The 24,738-nt window shown below is 39.5% G+C and overlaps 2 protein-coding genes across 6 annotated transcripts in view; both read right to left on the bottom strand.

Annotated features, from left to right (window-relative positions):
• Positions 1-930: 930 nt before the first annotated feature.
• LOC146321125 (myelin basic protein-like) lies at positions 931-23,456 on the bottom strand. Of its 5 annotated transcripts, XM_084726164.1 has the most exons (7): positions 23,323-23,456; positions 11,295-11,399; positions 11,067-11,093; positions 10,089-10,118; positions 6,985-7,068; positions 6,817-6,835; positions 931-2,461 (listed from the first exon to the last, which is right to left on the bottom strand). In XM_084726164.1, the coding sequence occupies exons 1-6, from the start codon at positions 23,440-23,442 to the stop codon at positions 6,833-6,835; spliced, it is 369 nt and encodes a 122-aa protein (XP_084582290.1). In that variant the 5' UTR covers positions 23,443-23,456; the 3' UTR covers positions 931-2,461; positions 6,817-6,832. The 5 variants fall into 5 exon arrangements, with proteins under 5 accessions (XP_084582290.1, XP_084582289.1, XP_084582293.1 ...); XM_084726163.1 differs by lacking the exon at positions 6,817-6,835; XM_084726167.1 differs by lacking the exon at positions 10,089-10,118 and having other exon boundaries at positions 6,985-7,059.
• LOC146321124 (myelin basic protein-like) overlaps positions 22,866-24,738 on the bottom strand; it is a 60,890-nt gene continuing 59,017 nt past the window's right edge. Inside the window, exon 4 of the mRNA XM_084726161.1 lies at positions 22,866-23,875. Within this exon, the coding sequence (XP_084582287.1) occupies positions 23,577-23,875 (299 nt within the window). The 3' untranslated portion in view covers positions 22,866-23,576. The remainder of the gene's footprint in view (positions 23,876-24,738) is intronic.

The raw sequence follows: 24,738 nt of genomic DNA, 5'->3' as shown, positions 1-24,738 counted from the left end.
TTGGCTTCCAGTCTTTATGGAAAGTGAAGCAAATTGCCTGATTCCCCTCCTGGCTGCAGCTCCAGACTTAGACTGGTGTCAAACTTATCATCTGACTTTCAGCCAGAAAGTGAATAAGTGTTTTCCCCAAAACGTCAGATAATTTCTCACAGGAGTCCTGAGGGAAATAGTTCCTTCTCTCACCACTTCTCTCACATTTCCTCTTTTTTTTTTACTATCTGTGCTCTCACTCTCAGACACTTCATTCACATTCAGCTAAAAATATCAATACATTTGATAACACAAAAAATCTACCTGTTAGTGTCTTCTTAATCTAATTCTTCAGATGTACTTCATTCACCAAAGACATTGCAGTTTATTTTTGTCCTGGTTCAAAGAAGCATTCACACAGCTGGTGCGTGGCTGGCATTTACATTCCCTCTGATTCATGTTCTGATATTTAACACAATAACAAATGTGCAGCAAAACACGACAATTTATATAAAGGTAATGAAAAAATGTTTTATAATGAAGCATTACATCAAATTAATTCCGATTGTGTCCTCTTGGAGACACATAAATATGAATCATGAATTGAAAGTTATGTTTCCATTCATACTGTCAGAGTGCCGCAGTCTGTCCTTTGTAGCCTACTTTTATAATTGAATGAAAATGCATATTCTCTGTGTGATTACACTTGAGTCTGAATGGGGCTCCATGCGCTCCAGTCATGAGGAGCTCGGGAAGCTGAGCGTGAATACTGAGCGCACAAATGAGTCATGAATTCTGGTTTGATGAAAGAAAGTATGTCATGCCTTTGCCCGATGTGATGCTGTGATCTGACCCAGTAACATCACCCCTCAGTCCAATTCAGGTTTTCTTTTTTTTTATGTTGAGTCATCCGCTGACGGTCGTGCCACCCCAGACAAAACACACACTTCAGCAGGCAGGTTAGAGGTGGTTTTATAATTTTTATTTTTTATTCTCAGTTAAGTGGCTGGTCATGTTTTATAACACATACAATAATGAGGAGGATCTTTACATTCATCCACAGGATCCATTCGGAAAAAACACCACGCAGCACTCACGAGGCTCAAGCACGCACAAACAGTGGGAGAGGTGAACGCTACAGATCACACACGCCTGCTTTTTTTTCTTTTTGGTAACACGTTTGGAAGATGGATGTTTTGCGCAGCACAACTGGACGTGCTGAGCTTTTCTTCAACTGGCTTTTTTCGTTTTGTTTTTTTTTTCTCCAGAAAACTTGCACAGAGTTAGTCACAGAGCACCTTTTTGAAATTGTGTTCGTGTTTTTTAAATTATCCACGTGAAGGAAACACTGCACATCGTGTTGGTAGTGAGGAGGGAAGGCACTTTGTTGAGTGGATTTACAGTATGTGTGCTGTGCATAAGATAGAAACAGTGAAGACAAAGAAAGAAGAGACCTAGACTACACTAAAGCAAAGAGGAATCTGCTGCAGATTCAGAGTCTGGCAGCTTTTAAAGGTGGAAAACAGTGCACTACGATGTCATTTAGCTCTAAAAATGGAGAGGAAAATTAGACTATGTCATTATCTCATAGACTGAAAAAAGAATGATACATTAGACGTGACTAATTTATCTGTTTTTTTCAGTGACTACTGCATAAAATTGATTTAGAAGATTTAGAAATAAACTTTTTACCACAAAATCCACAGCCAGCCTTAGGCCCTAATGACAAACATAGATCAACATCACATTTATGACAGGACACTTAACTACAGCTAAAACACAGGGGAAATGAATGAAAACACACTATAACATAATGGCTCTCATATAAATGTCAAATCTGTTAAATCCATCACAAAAGAGAACTCAAACACAGGTTTTGAGGGGATGACGAAGACAGTGTGACAAGACAGAAAACCAGTCTTTTTCTAAAACCAAAACAACCCGGTCTTTTCATCCAATCAGCAAGCGGCAATGACGGTCGAGTCAGTCGGACTCGCACCGGCCGTAGACCTTCGACTTCTCCGGGACTGTTTCGGTTTAGCCGTCTGTTTTTGTTAGAGAAACCATCGAAGACATCCAGAGTAACTAAAGCACGAGTATAGAGAGCCGTGGCAGGGGGTCGGGGGGGTCATTCAGGCTGCACATGTGAGCGGCTTCAGGATCAACTTCAGCAAACAGTTCACACCGATGATGATGACTGCACAGACTCAGCACAAAGCATGCAAAGAAGGGATGGGGGGGGGGCAACAGATTGTGTCGCTATCTACCAGCCAAAGGGTTGGGGGGCGGTAATAGGGGAGATGATTTAGCGTACATTAGAGTGTTATCAGAGGTGGAGGGGAAGGTAAGTTTAGGGGGTGACAAGTTTTCCTCTGTTTCTTCCTCTTTTTCCCCACTTTGGTCCCGTGTTCTTGAACGTCTGCCCTCGTGCTGTTGGAAGGGATCGTAGAGAGGGACCTCAGCGTTTGGCTGGAGAAGCACCCCTGCTTCCCTGTGAGACAGACAAGACATGTCAGAATGTGTGGAGGTGGAAGTCTTTCAGGTCTGGTCCAGCATTAAGAGATGACTCTGATGATTTTGGAGTTCAGCCCAATGGTCATTTCATGCAGTGTGTAATGAGACTATTCACCTCAGTAGACAGTTTTCTCTGAAGGCCAGCACTTATAGCTGGAGTAGGCAGTTTAGTTTTGACATCACTGGGCAAAAGTTCTTTAATAACCTTTAAGAACAATATGATTAAAGTGGTCTGAGAGAAAACTAGACTTCTGCTCCTCCTTTTGGCTGTTTTTAGACTTTAGAAAATCTAGTCCATGATGGGAAATTGTAACCAATCACAGGTTAACATAGTCTCATTCCTGAACTATCAGTATTTGAAGACCTGGGAGGGAGACTCATCAATCGCCTATCTTTCTCCAGAATTGATTACTGCACCTTTAAGCAAAAAAACATGTTAAGTAATCGGTAATTGTAGGCATTAACGTCTGACAGCTAAATTTTAGTCTTCATCATTAACATATGAGTCAGCAGTAATTTAAAAACATTACCAGTCTGTCTAAGTCATGTTTTTGGAACAAAAAACAACCTTCAAGGCTTCTGGAAAGAACAGAGAGGGTATTTCATCAGTCTTTCTTTCATCAAGCCTGAAAGTTTATCAGACGAGACCAGGGCTTAACATTTGAAAAGTCAGAGTCGTCCTTTAATGTGAGATATAAGCCTGTTAGTATTCTTGTTGGCAGTTTTCAGGCCTGCAATGATGCATAGCTATGGAAGCCAATAGAAAATAAAACATAAACACAACTGCAAATTTGCAATAGCTGCAACCACATACACACATGCATTCATATGTTTATGCATTCACACACACACAGACAACTTACCAAACCGTCACCAATGACAAAGGAACTCAGAACTCAGTCCAATGATGCTTCCCACGACTTTCTTGAGTTATGAAAGAGGACGTGGGAAAATGGTGTGTGTATGTGTATGTACTATATATGGGTGTTCAAACTTTGGTCATGTTATGTGAAGAAGTGAAGAAGTAATGTGCTTTTTCATTATAAGCCACTCCCACTGCCACACCCCCTTTTTTGCAGTTGGGATGAACAGTTAATCTGGTGTCCTTTGACTCATGATCAACCTTTACACAACATCTTGTGCAAATCTGTGAATCCATTTGGAAGTTATGCACCTTTTGGCGATATGTTATCACCACAGCTATGCCCCCTGTTAGCCACATGATCCTTCCAAAGTCCTGCCCCTTTTCACTCTGTGCTCCAATGAAAGTTGGGGCAAATACGCTATGTGCTAGGAATTTTGAAGATGGTCAAGAGATGTTGCCGGGGGACCTGTAAAAGCAACATATACTCACAGCTTAAATTAGCTACAAACCCTAGCTAATTAGCTAGCTAATCTATAGCAATCAATCATAGCTAGTTAGCTATCATTTTGCTAACATTAGCTAACTTAAGCTGTGACCCTATGTGCCAGTTTCACAGGAAATTGACCAAGGTACCGAGGAAAAGTTTGTTCAACGTTATTGGAGCACAGACCAAAAATGGGCGGGATTTAAGAAGGGTCAGTTGGCATGAGCACAAACATCCACACACACCCTCATGGCAAATTTCAGCTTCTTAGGGCAAAAGAAAGAAATAATGAGTCAAAATGTGAACTTTTAAAGTCAAACTCACTGGAGATGAAGTAAACATTATGACTATCATAATGCCAATTTATGTGAAACCTTTGACTTTTTAATTCATAATTTTGACTTCAAATATTCTAATTTTTACTCACAATGAGTGTTTTTATTTTTAGTTTTCATCATTGTGAAATTGGCTTCCATACATTGCTGATGTTGCACAGTATTTTGCAAGCAGCTCTTAAATCTTTTGTTTAATTTACAGAAAAACGTCTATGTCAGAGGAAGGTCCCACTATATTTGGCTTTGAGGTTCAGAGAAAAATATAGCTGAATGGGAAATTGTGTTGCATCTCATCCGCTGACCTCAGGTAATTACATATTTCTTCAAAGATCATGAAAATGTGTTTTCTTTGTGGGTTTTCAGGCATTTCATCCTTTCAGAGGCAAAACCCTCCATTTTTTTCCCATTTGTTTTTTATCCCCAAAGTTTTTGATTAGACATCCTGTGTTTACCACAAAGCCTTCTCTGCGACTGTATTGTGCTTTTTCCATCCCAATCAGTCTCATTCAGATCAAAAAGTAGGAAGAGTGGAGGATTCTGAGAGGCAGAAAGATTATACAAACGAGAGAAATCTTTATGGATTTCTCAAGAAGATAATCCATATTGTGAGAGGCTTTTTACTCCTCATAAAGCCAAGGATGGGGTCTAAGCTTTTGTTCTAATCTTTTCTTACAGCTATTTCAGATTAAATTCATTATCTGTTGAGAAAATGCGAACATACAGAAGACAGCACTGAAACTTAACAATGAGAGCAAAAGGAAATGAATAGAAACAAAGGAAACAAAACATTATTTAGAAGTTAATGTGGCTTTATCCTCCTTCGCATTTGAGACTGTGGGGCCCGTTTACGTGAACGGTGATGATGGCAGTGAGTCAACGCCAATTAGCCATATCAGAAAGATGTGAAGCGAGCATCCCAGAAGTTTGTCATCTCCAGAGCCGTTTACTCTCCTGTAGCTTAGTGACAACACTTTAGCCACTACAGATGAGGATGCAGCCCCGGGGAAATTTGGATTTCTCTTCACCCACAGTAATTGCTAAACTAACCACTCAAAGGTACAATGAGAGAGGCTGGCTAATTAAAACCTGCCAGGGAGAAACTGGTGGAGCATGAGAGCTACCACTCCTTCTCATCACATGTGAAAACAAAATAAACTAATAAGAAGCTTCTCTGTAAATTGGAAAATCAATACGGCAGTCTGAAGGAAGTGCTAATGAATACTAGAGTTGACAATTTGGGGCAGTTCTATGCTTTATCAGATTGGAAGCTCAGTGTAGGAGTTTGAATTAGCCATACCTCCTGCACACAGTCATAATGCCCATCTGTGCTAAAAATAATTTTGACGTTTAATATTGTAATCTTTTTATCAATATGTTTCTGTTATCAACTTCTACTTCAGCGTCAAACCTGTTAGAGGTGCTTGAGTGCAGATTTAAAAAAAATACACTCTTGCGTAATTAAATTTTGGCCAAAACCTTAAAGATAGAGATAGAACATATTTAAAAGTAACATGAATAAAACTGTAATATTACTATGTCTATGAACATGATTTCTACCTCAGTCGCATCAGATATAGTTTCATCTGCAACGGTGGCTGTTTAAAAGTGAAGTCCCATACCACTTCATAACATCATCAAACTATGTCTTTTGTTATTGATTTAATGTGAGAGAGAGCTCTTGTGGCAGAATTTAATATATTGTGCATTTAAACTTGCATTTATTATTTTTTTCCCACTTGTAAACACATCATTGACATATGACAACACTGCCTACATTAATTCTATTTTTCACTCTGTTTTGGTCTCCACCAACTCAAGAAATATCTTTATATAGAGGAACATTATTAACATTTTTTTGTTTTATATCAATACATTTTAGTATTTTATAATATTTTGTTTATTTTGAAATATTTTTATTGAACTTTTATGAATCATATTAAATAAGTAAGTAAAAACCACTAAAGAATCGTGTTTATATTTGGTCTTGTGTCTTCAATTGTTTTATGCCTCCACTCCTGTTTTTTATTGTAAAAATCCAGGTTAAGTTTGCTTTTCATAGCACTTTATGCTATTCTTTATACTGCATTTGTTATGTACTAGTGAAACGCTACTGTTGAAAATGTTAAAGTAGCCTTTAACTTTACTTTTTTTCTTATATCTGACAAGTTGAGGACATTTGAAGCATTCAGCGTTTAATTTGCACTCTACTGGCCATTGAATGATAGACATTACAGGTACTGTATACTGTACCTAATGATCATTTTATATTCTGCCAACAATTTTGCGCAGTGAGTCCTCCAAAGGACCTGAAGGAGCCAGCCATGCTTGGCAGGTGATTGATGATATTGTATAATAATCTTATATTATTGTGCGTTTGCATCCTCTCTTTCCCTGTACAGCAGGTACCTTATGTCAGGTATATCCCCACTGGACCCTTCAGAACTGGATCTACCGTCTTCAGCATGATTATATCAGCGCTGGCATCAAGCTTGTAGCATGCACGATGATCAATCTTGTCCCTAAAAGCCTCTTATTATTCTGCTGCTGCTGCCACAGTAGTAATGAGATTAGGATGCCTTCTAAGCATATCAAATAAATGCAGAGTGAGTTAAACCCAAGTATCCCTCGATCATGTATTGGTTACTCACTCTGCCGCTGAAATCATCACTGAGGCAGAAAAAACAAGGGCAAGAAAGTGAAGAGGGATATATTTTAAATATTTTTCATTTTCTATGTGATTTCAGTTCCAGGAAAGAGAGAGGATAGAGAAGCCAGTGGGAAATCACTCGGCAAGTGTTTGACGAGCAAATTTTTACCATTTTGAAGATCCTAGTCAGGGTGCCTTTGCCGTCCCCTGCACTGGCCTTCTTAGCTTTAGCAGACTGTGACTTCTGGTCGCCCTGGCGGAGGGAGAAACGTAGTCAGTGTGTTAAAAGAGTCTTGGTGATATTTGTCAGGGGATTTAGATGTGGCTGACCTTTCTACAGAGAGCCCCTATTCATTTTCAATTCAGTGGAGTGGATGAAAATTTCAAAGAGAAGAGAGGAGAGAATATAATACAGAAGCCCTCTTTCTCCAGGGTGTACGGAGAGAGAGCTGAATCAATCTGTCCTACTAAAACCTCAAATATTGGAGAAAACTAGATATTGATTATGCTGCAATCCAACTTGACTTTTATAGTATAATTGTGTTACACTCCTGGCAAGGTTCATCCAAGTATTTTATGTGAATTATGCATGAATTTAAAAAAAAACAAAAAAAAACTATAAAGTAACAAGGAAAAGTTTTCTGCTTGCATATTTTTTTTTTGAAAATTTGAAACCACCAATGGTAATTCTTCTGTAAAATAAAAATAAGATGGAATTTCAGTTGACTATCTGAAAGAAAGCTGATTTATTCACTGCCTCAGGGTGGATCCAATGAACCAAATGTATTTTATTTTGGAAAAACACTTGCATTAAATAGCCTCTATGGTTATAAACCTTCATCCCTTCAGGTAGAAAAAAAGACAGAGATGCTGATGTGATAAAATATGCATGAAAATGTACTATATGAACTGATTTCAAGGTTCTTTCCCTTAGAAAAAACACCTAGGGACTGTATGAAAATTATTACAGAGGTGACAGGGGGCTGACTATCCTGTATTTATGAGTTGAAAATGGTTTCACACACTATCTACTGTTTTACATCATCCTGAACCCTGCAAGGCCAGTGCTGACATAGAGTCGACCATTTGTGACTTATTTATGTTAGAAAAGTTAATGCCCTTTAATCAGAGGTGGGCAACTCTTGCCTCACACATCTCTCCCATATTCCCTCCCCCTGCATTGTCATTTTTAGGATTTAATTGGCTGTGAAAGGCCAGATATCAGAAGAATCTGTTCCAATTACATCTGTCTGTACACAAAAGAAGAGAGACGGGCAAAGAGATACTCTCATCGGCTCCTGTTGGCTCAAGTGAGATGTCAATCAAAAGGTCAGACTACAGCATCCATCCTGAGATGGATGATATCTGATAGAGATACCTGTCTGCATGCAAACTCCAGACACAGAGGGATGTAAGTGGAGGATAACTTCTGCTGGCTTGTTCATGCAGTTCGTGGGTATTTACTGGTTGAAATAACACGTTTTGAAATAAACATGTTACTAGATTTGGATGGCTGTTTTTTTTGTCTTATATTATCTGTCTTATATATTACTATGAGTCTTCAGTGGTGAGTTGCCTCAGTCTTGTAATTGTTTGTTGGTTGTACCTACTGTTGTGACTGTATATCAGTGTGTTTGGCATCAACTGAAAACTCAATAATCTCAGATTTCGAACCATATGCTGCATGAGTATACAAGTTGACATAGTTATTGTGTATTTTGATATAAAGCGGAACAGTAAACATTTTACAGCTGGTTTGTGCAGTTTGTAGGTATTTATCGATGGAAGTTGTGTGTTTTGGACTGAATATCTTACTAGATTTGGATCTACTTAACATTCGAAATATCGATCAGTGGGTAACAATGAGTCTTCAGTGTCGAGTTGCCTCAGTGTTGCAATTGTTTGTTGCTGTCATTGAGTGTACCTGCTGTTGTGAATGTATCTTGAAATGTCTGGCATCAACTGACACACAATATTCTCAGCTTTTCCAACAGTATGCTGAATGAGTGTACATGTTTACATAGACTCTGTGTATTATGATGGCCATAAGAGGAGGAGTAATTATCTGCTGGATAGTTTGAGCAGTTTATTGTTATTTATCAATGGAAATAGTGTGCTTTGTGTGTCTACATTTCTGGATTGGATCGACTGGATATTTATATGTAACAGGACAATTTTTGTCTGAATACTATTGATCAGTAGATTACTATGAGTCTTAAGTTTTGTAATTGTTTGATTACACGTTTGTGGTGCTGACTGTACCTGCTGTTGCAGAAGAGTCTGTTGGGCTAGTTCATGCAGTTTGTGGGTATTCATTGATGTAAATAGTGTGTTTTGGACTGAATATAAATAGTTAATAAATAGTTTGCCAATATGAAAAGACAGTTTTTATTGGAATATTATTAATTGGTAGGTTACTTGTCTTCAAAAGCGAGTTTCCCGTAATTTACAACTGTGTTTGTTGTGTACTTTGATGCCCCACTCCACAGCCTGCCCCAGGGGGTTAAAATGTGTACCTGACCTTGAACCATGGGGCAACTGAAAATTATCTTTTTATTGTAACTATTTATTAACTATATTTCAGAGGAAAACTCAAATAAAGTATATGTTATGAACAATAAATAAGTAAAAGATGCTCCTCTGCTCTCCTAACAAAGTCAGACTGTCCTTCTTTCGGCCAAAAGAAAAATTATACCCTCCCACTTATTCAACTCCCTGTCCTAGCCAAATAATTTTCACACAGTCCCTTAGGAGAGTCTCATTTGTCTGAGTCATTATACCTTTTACCCCCAACAACTCCTCTGTTGTGGTATGATTCAGAACAAACACTCATGCACACACACACACTTATGCACACATGCATGTGGACCTTAAATTAAGTGCTGATAACGTCGCCAAATGAAGCAGAAGGCAGCCTCACTGCAACCAGCCACAGAGGAATTTTTGAAGTGAAACAAGGATAATGGAGAGCAGAATAATGCCTGTGTTATCATGAATATACAGTATAATCACATGATATGGATAAGCCAGGCTGCAAAGCTACAAAATGGGAATGATGTTTTTCAAAATGGGCTTAGGTCGGAAGGAAATGAGGGCGTTATCACTGATGTGTGGACATATTAAGGCAGCTAAAGTGGTTGATGAAGACAGAATGGAAATTGAGCCACGGGCGTCATGCTCGAAGGCTGTTTTAGACGATGACCTCACTTGCCCCCTCGGTTTAATTAGGCATGATACCTGAGGTTTTGCAGTTTTTTTTTTTAAACCACCTACCAGGCCTATCTTGGCTGCTAGTCCTCTCCACTGGACGTGCAGAGAAACAAAGAGACAAGGACAAGAGGTAAAAAGGAGTGGGGACAAATAGAAATGTGTGTCTTACTCAGCGCAAAGGCAGGATGGGAAGGAGAGGAGGGTCCGTCCAAGGGGGGAAAGTCACAGGGTCACAGGGGGGCAGGAGCAGATGAGGAACGGAGGGAAGGAGAGCAGATATGTGGGGGGAAGGAGAGAGGAGCGAGGCAGATGCTCACATCGGAAAGAGCACAAGTTTAGTGACATTCAGCAGCGACATAGCCAAAGACATACAACATGTAGAAAATAATGCAGAAATACACTACTAGTCCAATGTGTGGCATGTATTCATGGACAAATTGTGAGACAACAGCATGAAAAAGGTCAAACACTCCTCTTTTATAGGAGTTGTTCTATGTCTTTTTGTAGTTGATTTATGTATGTTTGTGGTACTTGTGTGTTTCTTTGTGGTAGCTTTGTGTCTCCTAATTATTTTTCGTCTCCTTGTGGTAGTTGTGTGTCTTTTTGTTGTTTTTGTTTGTCTCTTTATGGTACTTTTGTGTCTCTGTTTTGGTTTTAAGTCTCTTTGTGGTCATTTTGTGTCTCCCATAGTCGTATGATTGACTCTCACAAAGAAATTAACTTCAAATAGACCATCTTGCGCCAGGGGTCTCCTGACACCTTGTTTTTGTGTATTTGTAAAACTTTTTCAAATTTCTACTAATTTTGTGTAAATTTTCTGGTAGATTTACAGTGAATTGGTTTCAAATTAAATCTTTACTCAAATCAAATAAGGTCTTCCATTTCCAACATAATAGACAATAAATATTCACAATCTTAAAAAGTCAGTTCCAGCGCTGATTTTTATATAAAAAGATAAGTTATTGGTTATTTGGCTATTTTTGTATTCCACGTGTGAGTGTAAATTTCAGCTTCAAAAGCAGCAATATAAAGCAGACTCACCCTAGACTTGGGAGGGGCGGGGGACACCTGAGAAAGAGGAGTTAATCACAGACAGTTAAGAGATCAGACAGAGTTTGTGAGAGACAAGACACAATAGCTAAGAGACAAACATGGAGGGAACACTGGAAGAAAGGGATGATTGTGGCAACACTGCTAATGCAGACTCCTATTCCTACATACTGTCAGTGCTTCTGAGGTGTACTGTAGTGTGTTGTTTCTGTTACTCACGATCGTGCGGAAGAAATGGACCACAGCGTTTTCTGCTCCACGCTTACGTGGGGAAGTCGCAGAGGCTTTCTGAGGGCCTGGAGAGAGAGCTCCTCGGAAAGATCCCTGAGAAAGAAAAGAGGAGAGGAAAGGAACAAGAAACCAACATATTAAACAACTAAGTTACTTGACTTTAAACTCCAGAGTTAGATGCTGAAAAACAGTTTTATAGGGATTTTCTCAAAAAGCTTAAATCTTTAATAATACATGTAAGATTAAGGGTTTATCTGTTGGAACAAGGCAATCAAGAAGATAGCACTTACAGTAAATTCTTGGGGAAACAAGCTTAAACCCTCTGGTGGCATTACATGAAAGAATGCTTAAAATACCACACAAATGTTGTAGAGTATCATGTTGCTTGTTCTACTTACCTTTTGGATGATGGGAACAAATACGCCAAAATTATTCACTTTTCAATGGAATTGTTGACAGTTTAGACAAAACACTCAGCTTTCCCGTGTTGCACTAAAGGTGTGAGTTTATTGGAGACAGCAGCAGCTCAAAATCATTGCATAAACTCACTTACCTGGAGTATCAATATTATTTTGAACTGAATTTTGAATGAATCTGTAGGTTATATTTGTAGGTAATAACTAAATATAATGCATGAGAATGTGAGTGTTGGCACAGATGGTGATTTAATATCTAAATCACTGCTGCTGCAATGTGCAAATCCTTTATTTGTCTGTCTGCATGTATGTATTTTATATCCTTTGCATATCTCAAGAACTTTGTGGCCTATCAATTTCACACTTGGCAGGTGTATTGTTGGGGACCCAAGGGAGTACGGTGTCTAAATTTGTCCATTTGGTGCCATTTGGTCAACAGGTGCTGCTGCAGCATCATCATCTAACTATAAAGAAAGGAATCTTTGTCTGTGCGTACAACTGTCCTCGGCATATCTCAAGAACTGTTCATTTGATCAGCGTCACACTTGGTGTATTGCTGAGGACCCAAGGGAGCATAATGTCTAGTGCGAAGTCAATCAGATGAGCGGTCCTCGAGGATGTTGCAAGCAACATTGCGGTGGTTCTCAACAAAGCTGCAAGTGCTCTGAACAGGTAGGAATTCCAAACAGGAACACGCTCCGAATAGCCACGCCCTGAACGAGCACTCACTAGTTTATATATAAAAGGGGCACATTTACTGTGTGATATATGTAATGATTCTTTTGTGGGTGATATTAATAGATAATATTAATGTTTTGCCAATGAAAATGGACAGTTTTCACAATCTGTATGGTCTTTACAGAAGTCAGTTACTCCACTGTAATAAGCTGGGAACTTCTTTCCCTGGAGTCATGTAGTCAGAGGTGGCTCTTGAGCTGCAGCAACCCTGAATAATATCTTCATGATCAGTGTGTCTGACTCTTTTAGCAAAGAAGCCTCTTGCTGACTTCACTCCACCCTCAGATATTCCCATTCTGTCAGCAACATTACTATCAGTCTCACGTCTCAGCCACCTCCCACCCCTTTAACCCCCATCCCAAACAGGCTAAAACCTTAAGCCCTGAGCCATTAAAAACAAATTAAAATGGAACAAATGAGCAGTTGAAAATGTCAAGCATTTTCTTGTCGATGGCTGGATCTTAACAAAGGAAATCAGTTATCATCCCAAAACAGTACAAATCAGTGCAGCCAAGTTCTTCAAAGTCACACTTCACAAAGAACATGTCAACATGAGTGTTTAAGGTCGATATGCTCTGACTTTTAAGCCCAAGTTGAAACATCAAAAAAGCCTCTATTAACTCACACAAACAGCGTAGACAAATTAAAGGTGAAAAGTATAATTCTTCTAATAGTGAACACCATCAACAACCTGCAGCCCACAGGAGAACAAACTCATTTCCACCCACTTGGTATGGTCAGTCTTTACCTCATTCATCCCTCTTGCTGACCCCATTAATATAAGAGGAAAGTGTGTTTGTGTGTGTGTGTGTGTGTGTGTGTGTGGGTGGGTGGAAGGGGAGGGTGTGCCGTTGATGATTCATATCCATTATCTCACATCAAAGAACCTTAAGACAACCAAAAGGGGGGAAACTTTAACCGCCATTGCCATTTACGCAATATGATAGACATGCGGTGTCAGATTATCCGTCACCTTTACTGTCTTTTATGAGTTTCGGGAAAATGGACCAACCAACAATTATATCAATACAGTGTAGGACATACAAAGAGGAAAAAAGAAGAAAGGTTCCCACCTCGAGCATGAATGGATATAAACAGCAATCATGGCTTATGTAAATGGAATTTTGTTGACATTTGCAACAAAAAACATAATACAAAGCAAATTTACAGTGTGTATAAAAATATCTGTTTCAGCTATTTGAATAGGAGTAAATCTGTCCTTTCTGTCATTGATGTCAGCATGTGTATTCCAGTTGTGTAGCTGCCCTGGTGCTTCAATAGTGACCCCTTAATGATGTCCTCTTGCGTAAGCGTGTGTCCCTGTGTGCGTCTGTTTCTGTCATGATGTAAATGATGGGAAATGGAGGCAGAAATGAAAGGGAAGGGAGAAAATAGAGCGACCTCGGCGGCCGCTGTCGAGCCTTTGTTTGGGGAAAAGGAGAAGAGAAAAGGAATGAGACCGGAGAGGAAATAAGAGATCAAATAATGCAGTATGAATTCTGCTGGTACAGTCTCAATTTCAGCCAGTTGTCCCTTTGATGTGAGCCTCTCCTCTGTACTTGTTCTCTTCTCATCTCATCTCTGCTTTAAAAAACAGAATCCATCTTCATCTTTTAAAAAGCAAATAAAAAAAAAAAAAAGTGCAAGATTACATTAACTTCAGCACCCAAATGTCAAGTGAATATCACACTTAAAGGGGGAAAGAAAAAAGCAAATTAGGTTTCCATTAGCTCCTGGCATGCAGCTAATGATGATGGAGACTTTCAAATGTTGAGTGATGCTGAGACATTCTGCCAACCCTCAGCTGCCATTTAAATAAGTTTCTGTTGCCGAATTTAAGCAGTTTTTTATAAACATATGAGGACGTTTCGCTGCCGGCGCTCTGCTTTTTTGCACCTCCTCTTAAACTCTCACTTCAGCAGTGTCTTTGAAAATCAGGAGGTCGCAATCATCGATCCGCGTTTGATGTCTGAAGAGAAAGAGGTTCAGGTGTGTGTGTGTGTGTGAGAGAGAGAGAGATAGTGAGTGAAAAGGAGGAACAAAGAAACACAAACAGCTCATTTCCATCTGTCTATAACACACACACACATGCAATTTGTGTGCATTTGGTATATATGAAACAGTTTGTCCAGTATTGCGATGCCTTTTCTTTGGATTTCTCTTTTTTAGAGTTGGATTTTGTTTTTTTTGTTTTTTTGTTGCTGTCATTTTGTAGCTATTTTGTTGCCTCCTCAGTCAAGGTTACATTGTTCACCATCACTCCAGTTTTCTTCCTTTGTTATCATTATAAGAAGAAAGAGAAATAGGAGAATGAGAAGTTCAGCATTCTGAGAAATACACTTATTAGTCTACCTTTTTTTAATGAGAGTTGGATGAGAAGAGCAGTACCACTCTTGTAACTGCTCAGTAAATATGAGGAAAGTTAGCTTACCGTAAAATAAAGACTACAAACGGGGGAAACAACCAGCTAGAGTCTACAGTCATGCTAGCATCACTGTGAGGCTGTAGCACTGCTGTAGCACTAAATGGGGATGTTTGTTGATGGGGAGTTTAACAAATTATTTTTTTTGACACAATGTTGCATGAAAGATCAGGGGATCACTAAAAGTGATTACAATTCATCCTGTAAGGTGCATGAATGTACCTCATTTTTGAGACATTTCACTCAAACGTAGGCTACAGATGTTGGTGCCACTAATAGTCCAGAAAAAGTTCACAAAGCCATTTGGAGAATTTCATGCTAATCCATCCAATAGTTGTAAAGATATTTCAGTCTGGACCAAACTGGTATGCTACCTGGAGCGCTGTACTAACCAACATTGCTAATCAGTCGACCAGCAACTCAGCAGCTCACAAATGAATAGGTTACATTACAGGCTACAACATTTGTTTAATGTAAAACATGTAAATTAGTGAGTCAGAGTAGCTATTTACCTGTTTCCAGTCTTTATGCTAAGCTAAGCTAACCATCCCCTGGTTTTAGCTTCATATTTAATAGTTTGGCTGTAAGAGTGGTATCAGATTCTGCTACAGTAGGTTACAGTATGTTCCAGTTATGAGCTGAGTGATGTGAGAAAAGCGAGAAATTAGGATTCAGCACACAGACTGAGCTACAAAGTAATTGCGCCCTGTAGTTTATCACAAAGTGCAAGTTAATTATCACATCAGCCTCTTCTGAGGTCAGAGGTCACAGCCTGGCAGGAACCTGCGTCATAACTGATGATGCTTAATAATTTATCCTGAGCAGAGAAGACCTGGGGATCCAGAGTCGAGAATCTCATCATTATGTTCTTGGATCAACATCATTAAAAATCCCTCAGCCCTCTAACTAGCTCCACTCACTTTACACTGAACATCTCGGAGACCTGCATTTAACATTAATCAAGAATTGTGTTAAAATATCTGCAGCTCATTTTCTAAAAATTAGGTTTACCCAGCAGCACTGAATGAGAGGAAAAAAATACTTTCACCTATTCATTTTTTAATTTCCTCACAATTATCCTATCTGCCCCTCTCGTGAGTCCCTGCTCAAACAGAAGAAAGGAGTAGTAATCCTTTTTTGTGGTAGCTGAACTCTTTAAGATTCACGATCAGAGCTGGGGCAATCGATCTGGCAGTGGAGATCCAAACTTGGCAGCTGCAGCTTGCAGTTCCCCTCGGAAGGAGATCAGGTCTTGTGCCTCGCAAGATCAAATACCAAATAAAAGGGAGGTTAATTAAGCGATTATCTGTGCTGTCAGAGAGAACTGATGAAGAAAAAAATCTTAGTGGACCGTATGGAAAGGACTTCTTTTTACTAAAGGGAGACTAGATTTGGAAGGATTTACCATAACTTGAACAAATTCCACTTCTACTATCTAACAAAGTAAAGTTTAAATTGGAGCACACCATCTTTGATTACTAGAAATATTGTGGGGCTGTTTTATTTTTCTATACATAATGTTTTCTCTTTCCAAAAAAGGGGACAACCGGAACAGAAGTAACAGTTTACAGACAAACGTCATTTTAAAAGGTAACAAACTAATTTTCATTGTGATCAGCAGCTCAGCAACTGCTATCAAGACCAGCTGTTATTTTGTATAAATGTGGAATGACTTCAATATAATTTGGCGTTGAATGGAAATTGTGCAATGGTACTTTCAACTCACTCAGATGGGACAGAAGTAACACATGGGTAGATGAATGGTTTAAACTTGAATTATTTGTATAATATAAAACTTATGTCTGACAATGTCCTTGTTAACATAATTGCAACCATATTATGTCTTTACTTTATAAAGTGTAAAAATAACGTATTATTTCACCATATTGCCTCCATTGATTATATAACTTTTTTTTTCATTTGTACAAGTTAAAATCATACCTCTCACATTTGTTGTTCTCTTCCTGACTTTCTGTTGGTGAAACATGACACAAAAGTTTAATAAATTCTGTAACAAAAACAGGGTGACCACAGTAGGCAAAAGAAACACCTGCTGTTACTGTAAAGTGACAAAAAAAAAAAAAAAAAAACGCTGTCCCGACAATGACTCCTGACAGATAAACCCAGACTTGGATGGGTTTGATGACAACTGCAGCGTTTTTCCACACCGTTACTTTTGTGCCGGCTCTACCCTAATAACACTGTACAGGGCCTTGTTCAGCCACCCTCCCCTCTAATAACTTTCATACAGCCCCTTAACTTTTATTAGGTTAAATGTGTTTGCTAAGTATCTCCTAACTCCTAACTCAACCCTAAAAATGAAACACTTGAGTAGCACAGTATTTGTGCTTTTAATTTCTTGAATTTCTTGAGGTCTTTCATGTGTGACTGATAAAGCAGGCCTGCTGTTAGTTCTGCAATATCAAACATTTGCAGCTTGTGATTGAATTAAATTAAAATGCATGTCTGTCCAAAATCCTCAGCCGTGTTTGTTCTCATTGTGCAGTCATTTCCTGTGGCCAGGTGCCTGGCTGCGCTTCTTTCTAGGTCTGTACAACCAGAGGATGAATATAAACCCACATTTTTTCACCTTAAATGGAAATTGAAATGAGGCTGTACCTACTGAATTTCTGAGCTGAACTCTGATTTCTTTTGTTGGAGATCTAATCCTCACGAAACATGGGATGGCAAAGTCTTTTAAATGACTCAAATGAGGCAACACTCCTCTCAGATTGGAGTCTAAATGAACAAATTTAAATTCACGGATGCCTCTAGGAAACAAAAACAATCAGCCTGTGGTGATCACAGAGCTCTTCCTTTTAGTAGACAGACAGTCAGTGAAAGAATGAAAAGTGTTATATTCTTCTTTAGGCTCAAACAAACAAATCAAGCCAGTCATCCATTACTCAGTCCTATCAAAGTGGAGATAACAGTAGCTCTGCTTTCCATTAAACCTGCTCTGATAACACTTTTTGTTTTGCAGTATGTTTGTGATTGGCTGAATGAACTCTGGAATATATTGATCTGTTGGAAAGTTTATGTTCTTAGAGGCTGTGACAGCAGACAAACACAAAAGCACAGTGAATAATTGCTGCTGGTAAAAATTTCTAAACTAGGCTACTTTTCTTCATCTTTTGAGACTAAACTAAGAGCGTGTTCACACTAGCCTTGTTTAGTCTGACTGAGCTGAACCCTGGAACATTTACCTCTTTGGTACAGTTCATTTGCTTTGACGTGACCATTGACATATATACGTAGACCTCGCACTGACCACTTTGGTCTATTGCTCTGATAAGTCAATGTCGCCACCATATCAGTCCCACCAAGACGGACGGTGAACAAATACAGGTAAACAAGAGAGCTATGTTTTTCGGGATAAAAAGTATTATAAATGAGTTCAATGAGTCATGTTACATTCAAGAGTTTTTGATCTACATGGTGTGTTTTTTTTTATTTACTCTGTGAAGATCAAGAATTTGTTCACAGGCCAGTCTTGACGGGACTAATATGGTGGAGATGTTGACATACAGTCCAAAGACCAATGTGGTGTATAATCTGTGGATGTTGAACGTCAGGCTCAAACTCTACTGTGGACCAGAAGTGGTCATCTTGAACCAATGTTAAGTGAACTCTGCAGCAGTTCATTTCTGGTGGAAAGACCTTACTGAAGTGAAATGTATGTCATTTCATTGGTTAAAAAAAGGTGACCGGTCAACTAATAGCGTTTTTGCTACCAAAATGTGGACTGTCAGAGGACAAACCTCCTAACAGCAAAATGAAAAAATGCCTCCATTCTTACTTTATTTGAGACTCGCTCTGTCTTCAGGGGCGTTCAAATACACAGTCTTCTAAAGTCTGCTGATATTTGCTACAGGGGCCTTATTCATAAAACAGACTCACCATCAATTTTGATTATAAGTAATATTTAAGGACAAAACCAACTATAAGTTATTTAGAAAACTTTACTCTGAACTGAAAATGATTGTATCTCTAAGTAAAGTCTAGACTTGCCTTCAGTCAGTTTCTTGCTGGTCATATAGGGGTATTGCAGTTTGGGACACATATGTGCCTGATTATCATCAGCTTTATGAACAATATGATAGGAATTATGTGTTTGTTTGTTTATCTCTGATAAAATATGTGCTGCCTGGCTTCAGTGTTTATGATCTCAATTTCTAAAAAGAAAGAGGAAGCTTTTCTCTTTTGGTCTGTGGCTGTTTCTGTGCTGCATTGTATAGGAAGAATGATTGTAAGATCACAGTGTTAATAAGTTACAAATGGGTTTCTTAGAACCTGCATAAGCAAGGTTGTTTATGCTCGGTATCTTTAACGAATAAACACACTGTCAAAAATGATCTTAGGACAAAGTTCAAATATAAATCTAAGAATGTTTTTATAAATGAGGCCCACAGTCGACACCAGCATAAGCAGAACCTGACAGTGCTGCATGATATCTAGGTAGAAATGAGTCTGTTGTCCTATACCCACTGAATGTATGAACAATAACTGAATGATATTTCCACTGCTTGACTTTTGTTCACAATTTCTGGACTGTTTCTGTCTGTGTGAAAACAAACCAGACAAGTTCTCACAATAGTTCGATTAAAGCACTGGTTCTCAACCTGGGAGCTGGGACCTATAAGGTGGTTGTGAGGTCATTTCTCGGGGTCGCCATGTGGTTGCTGATGATAACAAAATAAAATATTGTGGCAAGCAACATAGAATGAGAACCAGGAAGCAGTTCTCAGTGATGCCAGGCCCTTCAACAAAAGGGACAAGCTCTCAGAAGTAAGAGTTTGATAATGTTCTTGTGTCACAACGTAAAAAGGTTGAGAATCAGTGGATTAAGGAACCGGACCTTTAGCGGTGAACCCGCCCTTAAAAAAATAATTTCAATGACAAATCAGTGTTAGCTGAGCAGTTAAAAACAATCTTTCACATACTTATACAACACAAAAAAAGGGAGGAATTGAGCCAAAACATGAATTAAAACAAAACAAAGAGAGTGCTGAGGGTGTTGTTAAAGAGTTTTAATCAAGCAATAATCCAAAAAAGCTTAGAACAGGATCAGGTTAGGAACAGGTCAACGGTCACAACACTTCACAACAGATACAAACGCTTACAAGAAGTATCCACTGCAAAGTCTGAAGGCGTTACAAATCAGGGGATCAGCACCGACCGATCCGCTGCTGGTTCAAACAAACTCTCCGACTGGGTCGAAGACATGTGAACCTGAGGTGAGCAAACTGATGCGAGGCGGGGGATGCTGCCGAGTCGCCATCCCCCCTCTTCATCCAAGACACTGGGGTTAGAGTACAGTATCACAAGTTTTGGTTTAGACTGTGAGCTGTTCCGCCTGATTCATGTACACAGTAATCACTCCTGCGCTGCATTATTTTATGACTGATTCTGTCTGCCATTCAACAAATTAATATGCAAATTAAGCCTTAAAAATATTCTTTGAGTCTTCATTCCTGCTTGAATAGCTAATGTTCATGCAAACTTAATTTTCCCTCCAATTAACACATCATTATCTCTGTAATTTGAAATGATCAAAAACCTATTTGCATTCAAATGCAGATTTCCTGCAGTTGTTTCATATCCTGAGACTGGAGTTAGTTGTTTTTTGGCATCATCTCACAACTCAGGAAACATCTCTTGTGTACTGTCTTAATATTTTCTAAAAGCCCACACTTAGGCTTGGACAATTATGCAAATTAATGAGACAAAAAAGACATAAAAAGCACAAGGGATCAGTTTGTAAAAGGCTGCACACCTGCCAAACATTAAACAACTCACGTTACTCAAATAAGCATGCACAGAAAAACATGTTTCCCCACTAATACTGCAGCCTCCAAGTCAAAGTACCCACTGAGAACATCTGTGGAGAATCTGTGCACGCAGACAGGCAAAAATTAAGGTACGGAATATCTGTCTTCATGATGAATTCTTACTGGAAAAATAGGTGTTTGCAGCAGAAAGTTAGTGCAGGTTGATTTTTTTTTTTCTTTTTGCTAGAGGCAACGGAGGTGGGGCGAACCTGTCTGTCATTCACATGAGACGTGAACACTCATCACTTGAAGGCAAACCCTTGGTGAATACATAAATATATATTTCTACAACTTTGTCTTAGTAAACTTGTCATCAATATGGAGAGCATTGTACAATTTTATGACATAAAGAATAAGAAAAATCAAACAAATACTGCAGGAAATTGGTCGCTAGCCTGATGTTGAATGAAAGCTTCACAATTTGTTCTGTTTTCCCTGAACATTTCAACATTTTACAAAACAATATCTGATCATCAGAACAGGCTAAAGCAAAGATCTGTAGCATACAGTTTATATAAAATCATTTCTAACCTGAACACCTTCTCATAGTTGACATAAGGCGTGGGGGAAAATGCATATTTTCATGCTGCTGAGTGATTTCTTTGCAATTACCTTGCCAAAGCACTGTGACTGGCACTCTGCAGGCTTAGCTGGGCAGAAAAAAAGCTTATAATCTTAGAGGATATTTATTTTGTCCACAGGATTTTATTCTCTGCACCACAGCTCTTCTTTCAAACCAATATCAGTAATGTCCACTTTAAAAGAGAGCCGCCAAATTGTCTCATGATGGAACATATGGAGTTCCATTTCCTCTAAAGCACTTACAAGAGGCTTTGGGATTTAGCTTCAGCATGTTGCACTAGTGTTGTCATGATAACCAAGATTTCAATGCATGTTATCCCCACGACATCTGGTGCTGATGTCGCCTCCAGAGGGCACCACTGAATGTGTGGCCTGCGGGCTGAGAAGGGCTAGGACTCAACAGAGCTGCAGTCTGGTTCTTAAGAGTTGTGGCTGCAGCGCCAAGCAGCCCATCACGTCTGGAAGTGGATCCCAGTCTGACTAAACTGATGGACAAACTGGTGCCAGGAATATAAATGGAAATTTCTCTGCCACAGCAACCACGCACACGCTAAACCAGGATAAAAACTTTTTGTTTGAAAGATGGCCTGATCAGAAGTAGAACGGGGTATTACTTCATTTGATGCCTTTACATGGTGCAGATGTTTACCCTGAAGTTTTCTCCATGCTCGATCAGGTGCTTTATCATGTCATAATCCTAGTTTTTCCTGAAATGATCAGTCTGATCATTTATTTCTATCAGTCACTACAGGCGTGTAGTAGAGCCATACTTTCAAACAATCTCAGCACACTGAACACTGTCAAATACACCATGCTCAACTTCACCACCACAGATGGTATGTAGCTGTGTTCATTGGCCAATCACACACCATATTAAATTGAAGAAATCTTGTGGTTATGTGGTTCGGCTATGAGCAAAACCACACCAAAAGCATTTTTTTTCAACAGCTGGCTACAAAAATGATCAAATACAGGCATCGTTTGGAGAAGTTTTGATACTACTGGGATATTTCAGTCGATACCTTTGAGGCATTAAGCACCGTTACCCAGCCCTCTGAGTGAGGTTTTTATATTTAGGTAATGGTCAAAATGATGGTATCTTGACAACACTAGAGTACAAAGTTATTAAAAACATTGCAGGTTTTAATGCCCCGGAGTCACTTGCCTGCAAGATAAGATAAACTTGTTCTTACTTTACAGGATGCAGATTATGTATTCCCAAACACGGGAAATAATATACTTCTACTCTAATACATCTCATTATGTGTTAATATACATCTTATATCTCTTTGATCATTTATAGCATAATGTGATCATTAACTTTGAAAGTGACTTAACAGACTGCTGTACCGTGCAAACAGTAGTGGAGTACTTCCCTGCGGCTGACTTATCACAGATGTTTGAAAATGACCCCAGAGACAGAGAAATCAAAGAGACGAAGAGCCATATGAGCTCTCTGCAGATCATCTAATGCCTCCACAAAATCCAAAATTATGTACCAGTGAGAATTCCCCCATCTTTCACATCATTATCATCATCATTTAGGGAAGTACCTGAACTGAAACACGGCTGTTCTTAACTCCAGTTCTAATAAACAAACTGCATAACAGCAGCAACAATTTAACAATCCCACCAAATCACATCTATAACAGATATATTAAATTTAACTGAAGCGAGAAATGCTACTAATGTCAGTACCATTCAAATAAAAGAAAAACAGAATAGAAATGTATCCTTAAAGATTCAAAATCACAGCCTCTTTGTAATAATAAAAAATTAAAATAAAACAAACCCCACCCAAAGTCATTATCCAGAAACGATTCATAACCATTAGCCAGTTAATATGAATCACAGGACAATGTCAGACTTCGGTTCACCATAAAAACAACAGTAAAACCAACACAAATCTATATGACAAATATGTTGCAACAAATTCTTACAAGTTAAATGAATCAGAAGTAAAAAGTGGGTTTCTGGGGGTGAATCAGCAGAATGAACTGAGATACATGAGATCCCTGCATCCTCACCTTGCTCTTCCTCTTCTTGTCCCCTCCAAAGAACTTTCCAATCTGATCCAGGAGGCCGGGGTTCTTCTTCCTCCGGCCCAGCCCGAAGGCGGCCTGTGCAGCGCTGCCTGCAGATGCCATGGTTGTGGTAGTAGTGGTTGGGAGTGTGTTTGTCAAACGTGAGGGTTCTTGTCGCTCTCTTAAATGAGAGACCGAAAGCGAGAGGAGGGAAAAGAGAAAAGAAAAGGAAGGGAGGGACAAAAAAAAAAGCTAGCCTATTCTAGGTCCTGTTCGGGGCTCTCCGACCCGCACTCTGAAGCCGCTCCGCTGTGCTCCTGGATGGTCTGCAGCTCGTCCGATTCGGAGGGTCGGTCTTTGAAGGTGTTGTCCTCTCGGCCCGGGGCATCTCGGGAGAAGAGGCGGACCAGGTGGGGGCGTGGTGTGGCGGCGTCAGGGTCAGCTGTGCTGGCGGGGGTCCAGGGCTGGCGGGGGCCCTCAGCGCCCGTGGAGTCAGTCACCGCCGGCTTCTTCGAGATGCAGCCATTGTTCTGGGTCGCATCTGCCTCACCCAGGCCTGCGCGAGAAACAACAAGGGTCATCTATGGGCTTGGGCCTGCATGGCACACAACAAACCACAGCAGCACAAAGGGCCCTTTTGACGGGGCCCTGCCCTTCCTGCTGCTTCTGCAGAGACCAGCAGAGCTAGAATTTCACATCTGAACTCGAACGAACCTTACCTGCTGAACGGGAAAAGACAGAAATGTTGGACTAAAAGCATGAGAACTAAAAAGTTTTTAACTAAATTCTTGGTAGTTTTGTCTCAAGGTCACTGCCACCTCCAGAGAACCATCTGTTTTCTTAGGTGCAGACCTTTGAGTCAAATTAATCTTGTAGCAAGTGTGCTCACAATTCCCACCTTAATTTGACTTGCACAAAAGCTTTTGTGATTTATTAATAACGGGTTTGCATGACACGCTTCTTGAAAATGACCATGAAATAAGCAGAAATCTGCTTGACATTTTGCAGCTGCACCACCTTTGCAAAACAAGTGTCAACGCCTGTGCAAGTGTGTAAAAACAATGCATGTTTTCAGTGTATTACTTCCAGCTGTGTCTCTTTAACATCCACTTTGACAGCTATCCGTTAAAGTTAAGCCCGCTCCCACAGCAGAGGACATCCAGTGCATTCCTGCCTCCGAAACAATATCCACACTGTACTGGCAGAAATGGTGTAGCACTACACCAGAGAATCTGCATGCTAATACTGGCTGAAACAGAGGCCTGTTGTCAGAGCTGCATAGTTATTACAGAGAGACAAAGGGCCCAGTGTCACTAAAATAACTCCTATAAGTATGGATTTTCAACCCAATGCACGGTGACACTTATCTGATTTGGGGCCCGGGAGCACCGAGGCCACTGTCTCTGAGTGCAGAGCAAA

This window comes from Lutjanus erythropterus, chromosome 9 (genome assembly GCF_056507025.1).
Source record: "Lutjanus erythropterus isolate fLutEry1 chromosome 9, fLutEry1.hap2, whole genome shotgun sequence".
Lineage (NCBI taxonomy): Eukaryota > Metazoa > Chordata > Actinopteri > Lutjaniformes > Lutjanidae > Lutjanus > Lutjanus erythropterus.
This window is presented reverse-complemented; position numbering and strand designations above follow the sequence as displayed.

Excerpts from the sequence above, each read along its gene's own strand:
- LOC146321125 (XM_084726163.1), bottom strand. The coding sequence starts at position 23,442 with ATGGCATCTGCAGGCAGCGCTGCACAGGCCGCCTTCGGGCTGGGCCGG. Across the intron at positions 11,400-23,322 it reads ACAAGAAGAGGAAGAGCAAG|GGATCTTTCCGAGGAGCTCT; the intron begins GTGAGGATGCAG and ends TTTCTTTCTCAG. Across the intron at positions 10,119-11,066 it reads CCGCCCCTCCCAAGTCTAGG|TGGAGAGGACTAGCAGCCAA; the intron begins GTGAGTCTGCTT and ends CTGCACGTCCAG.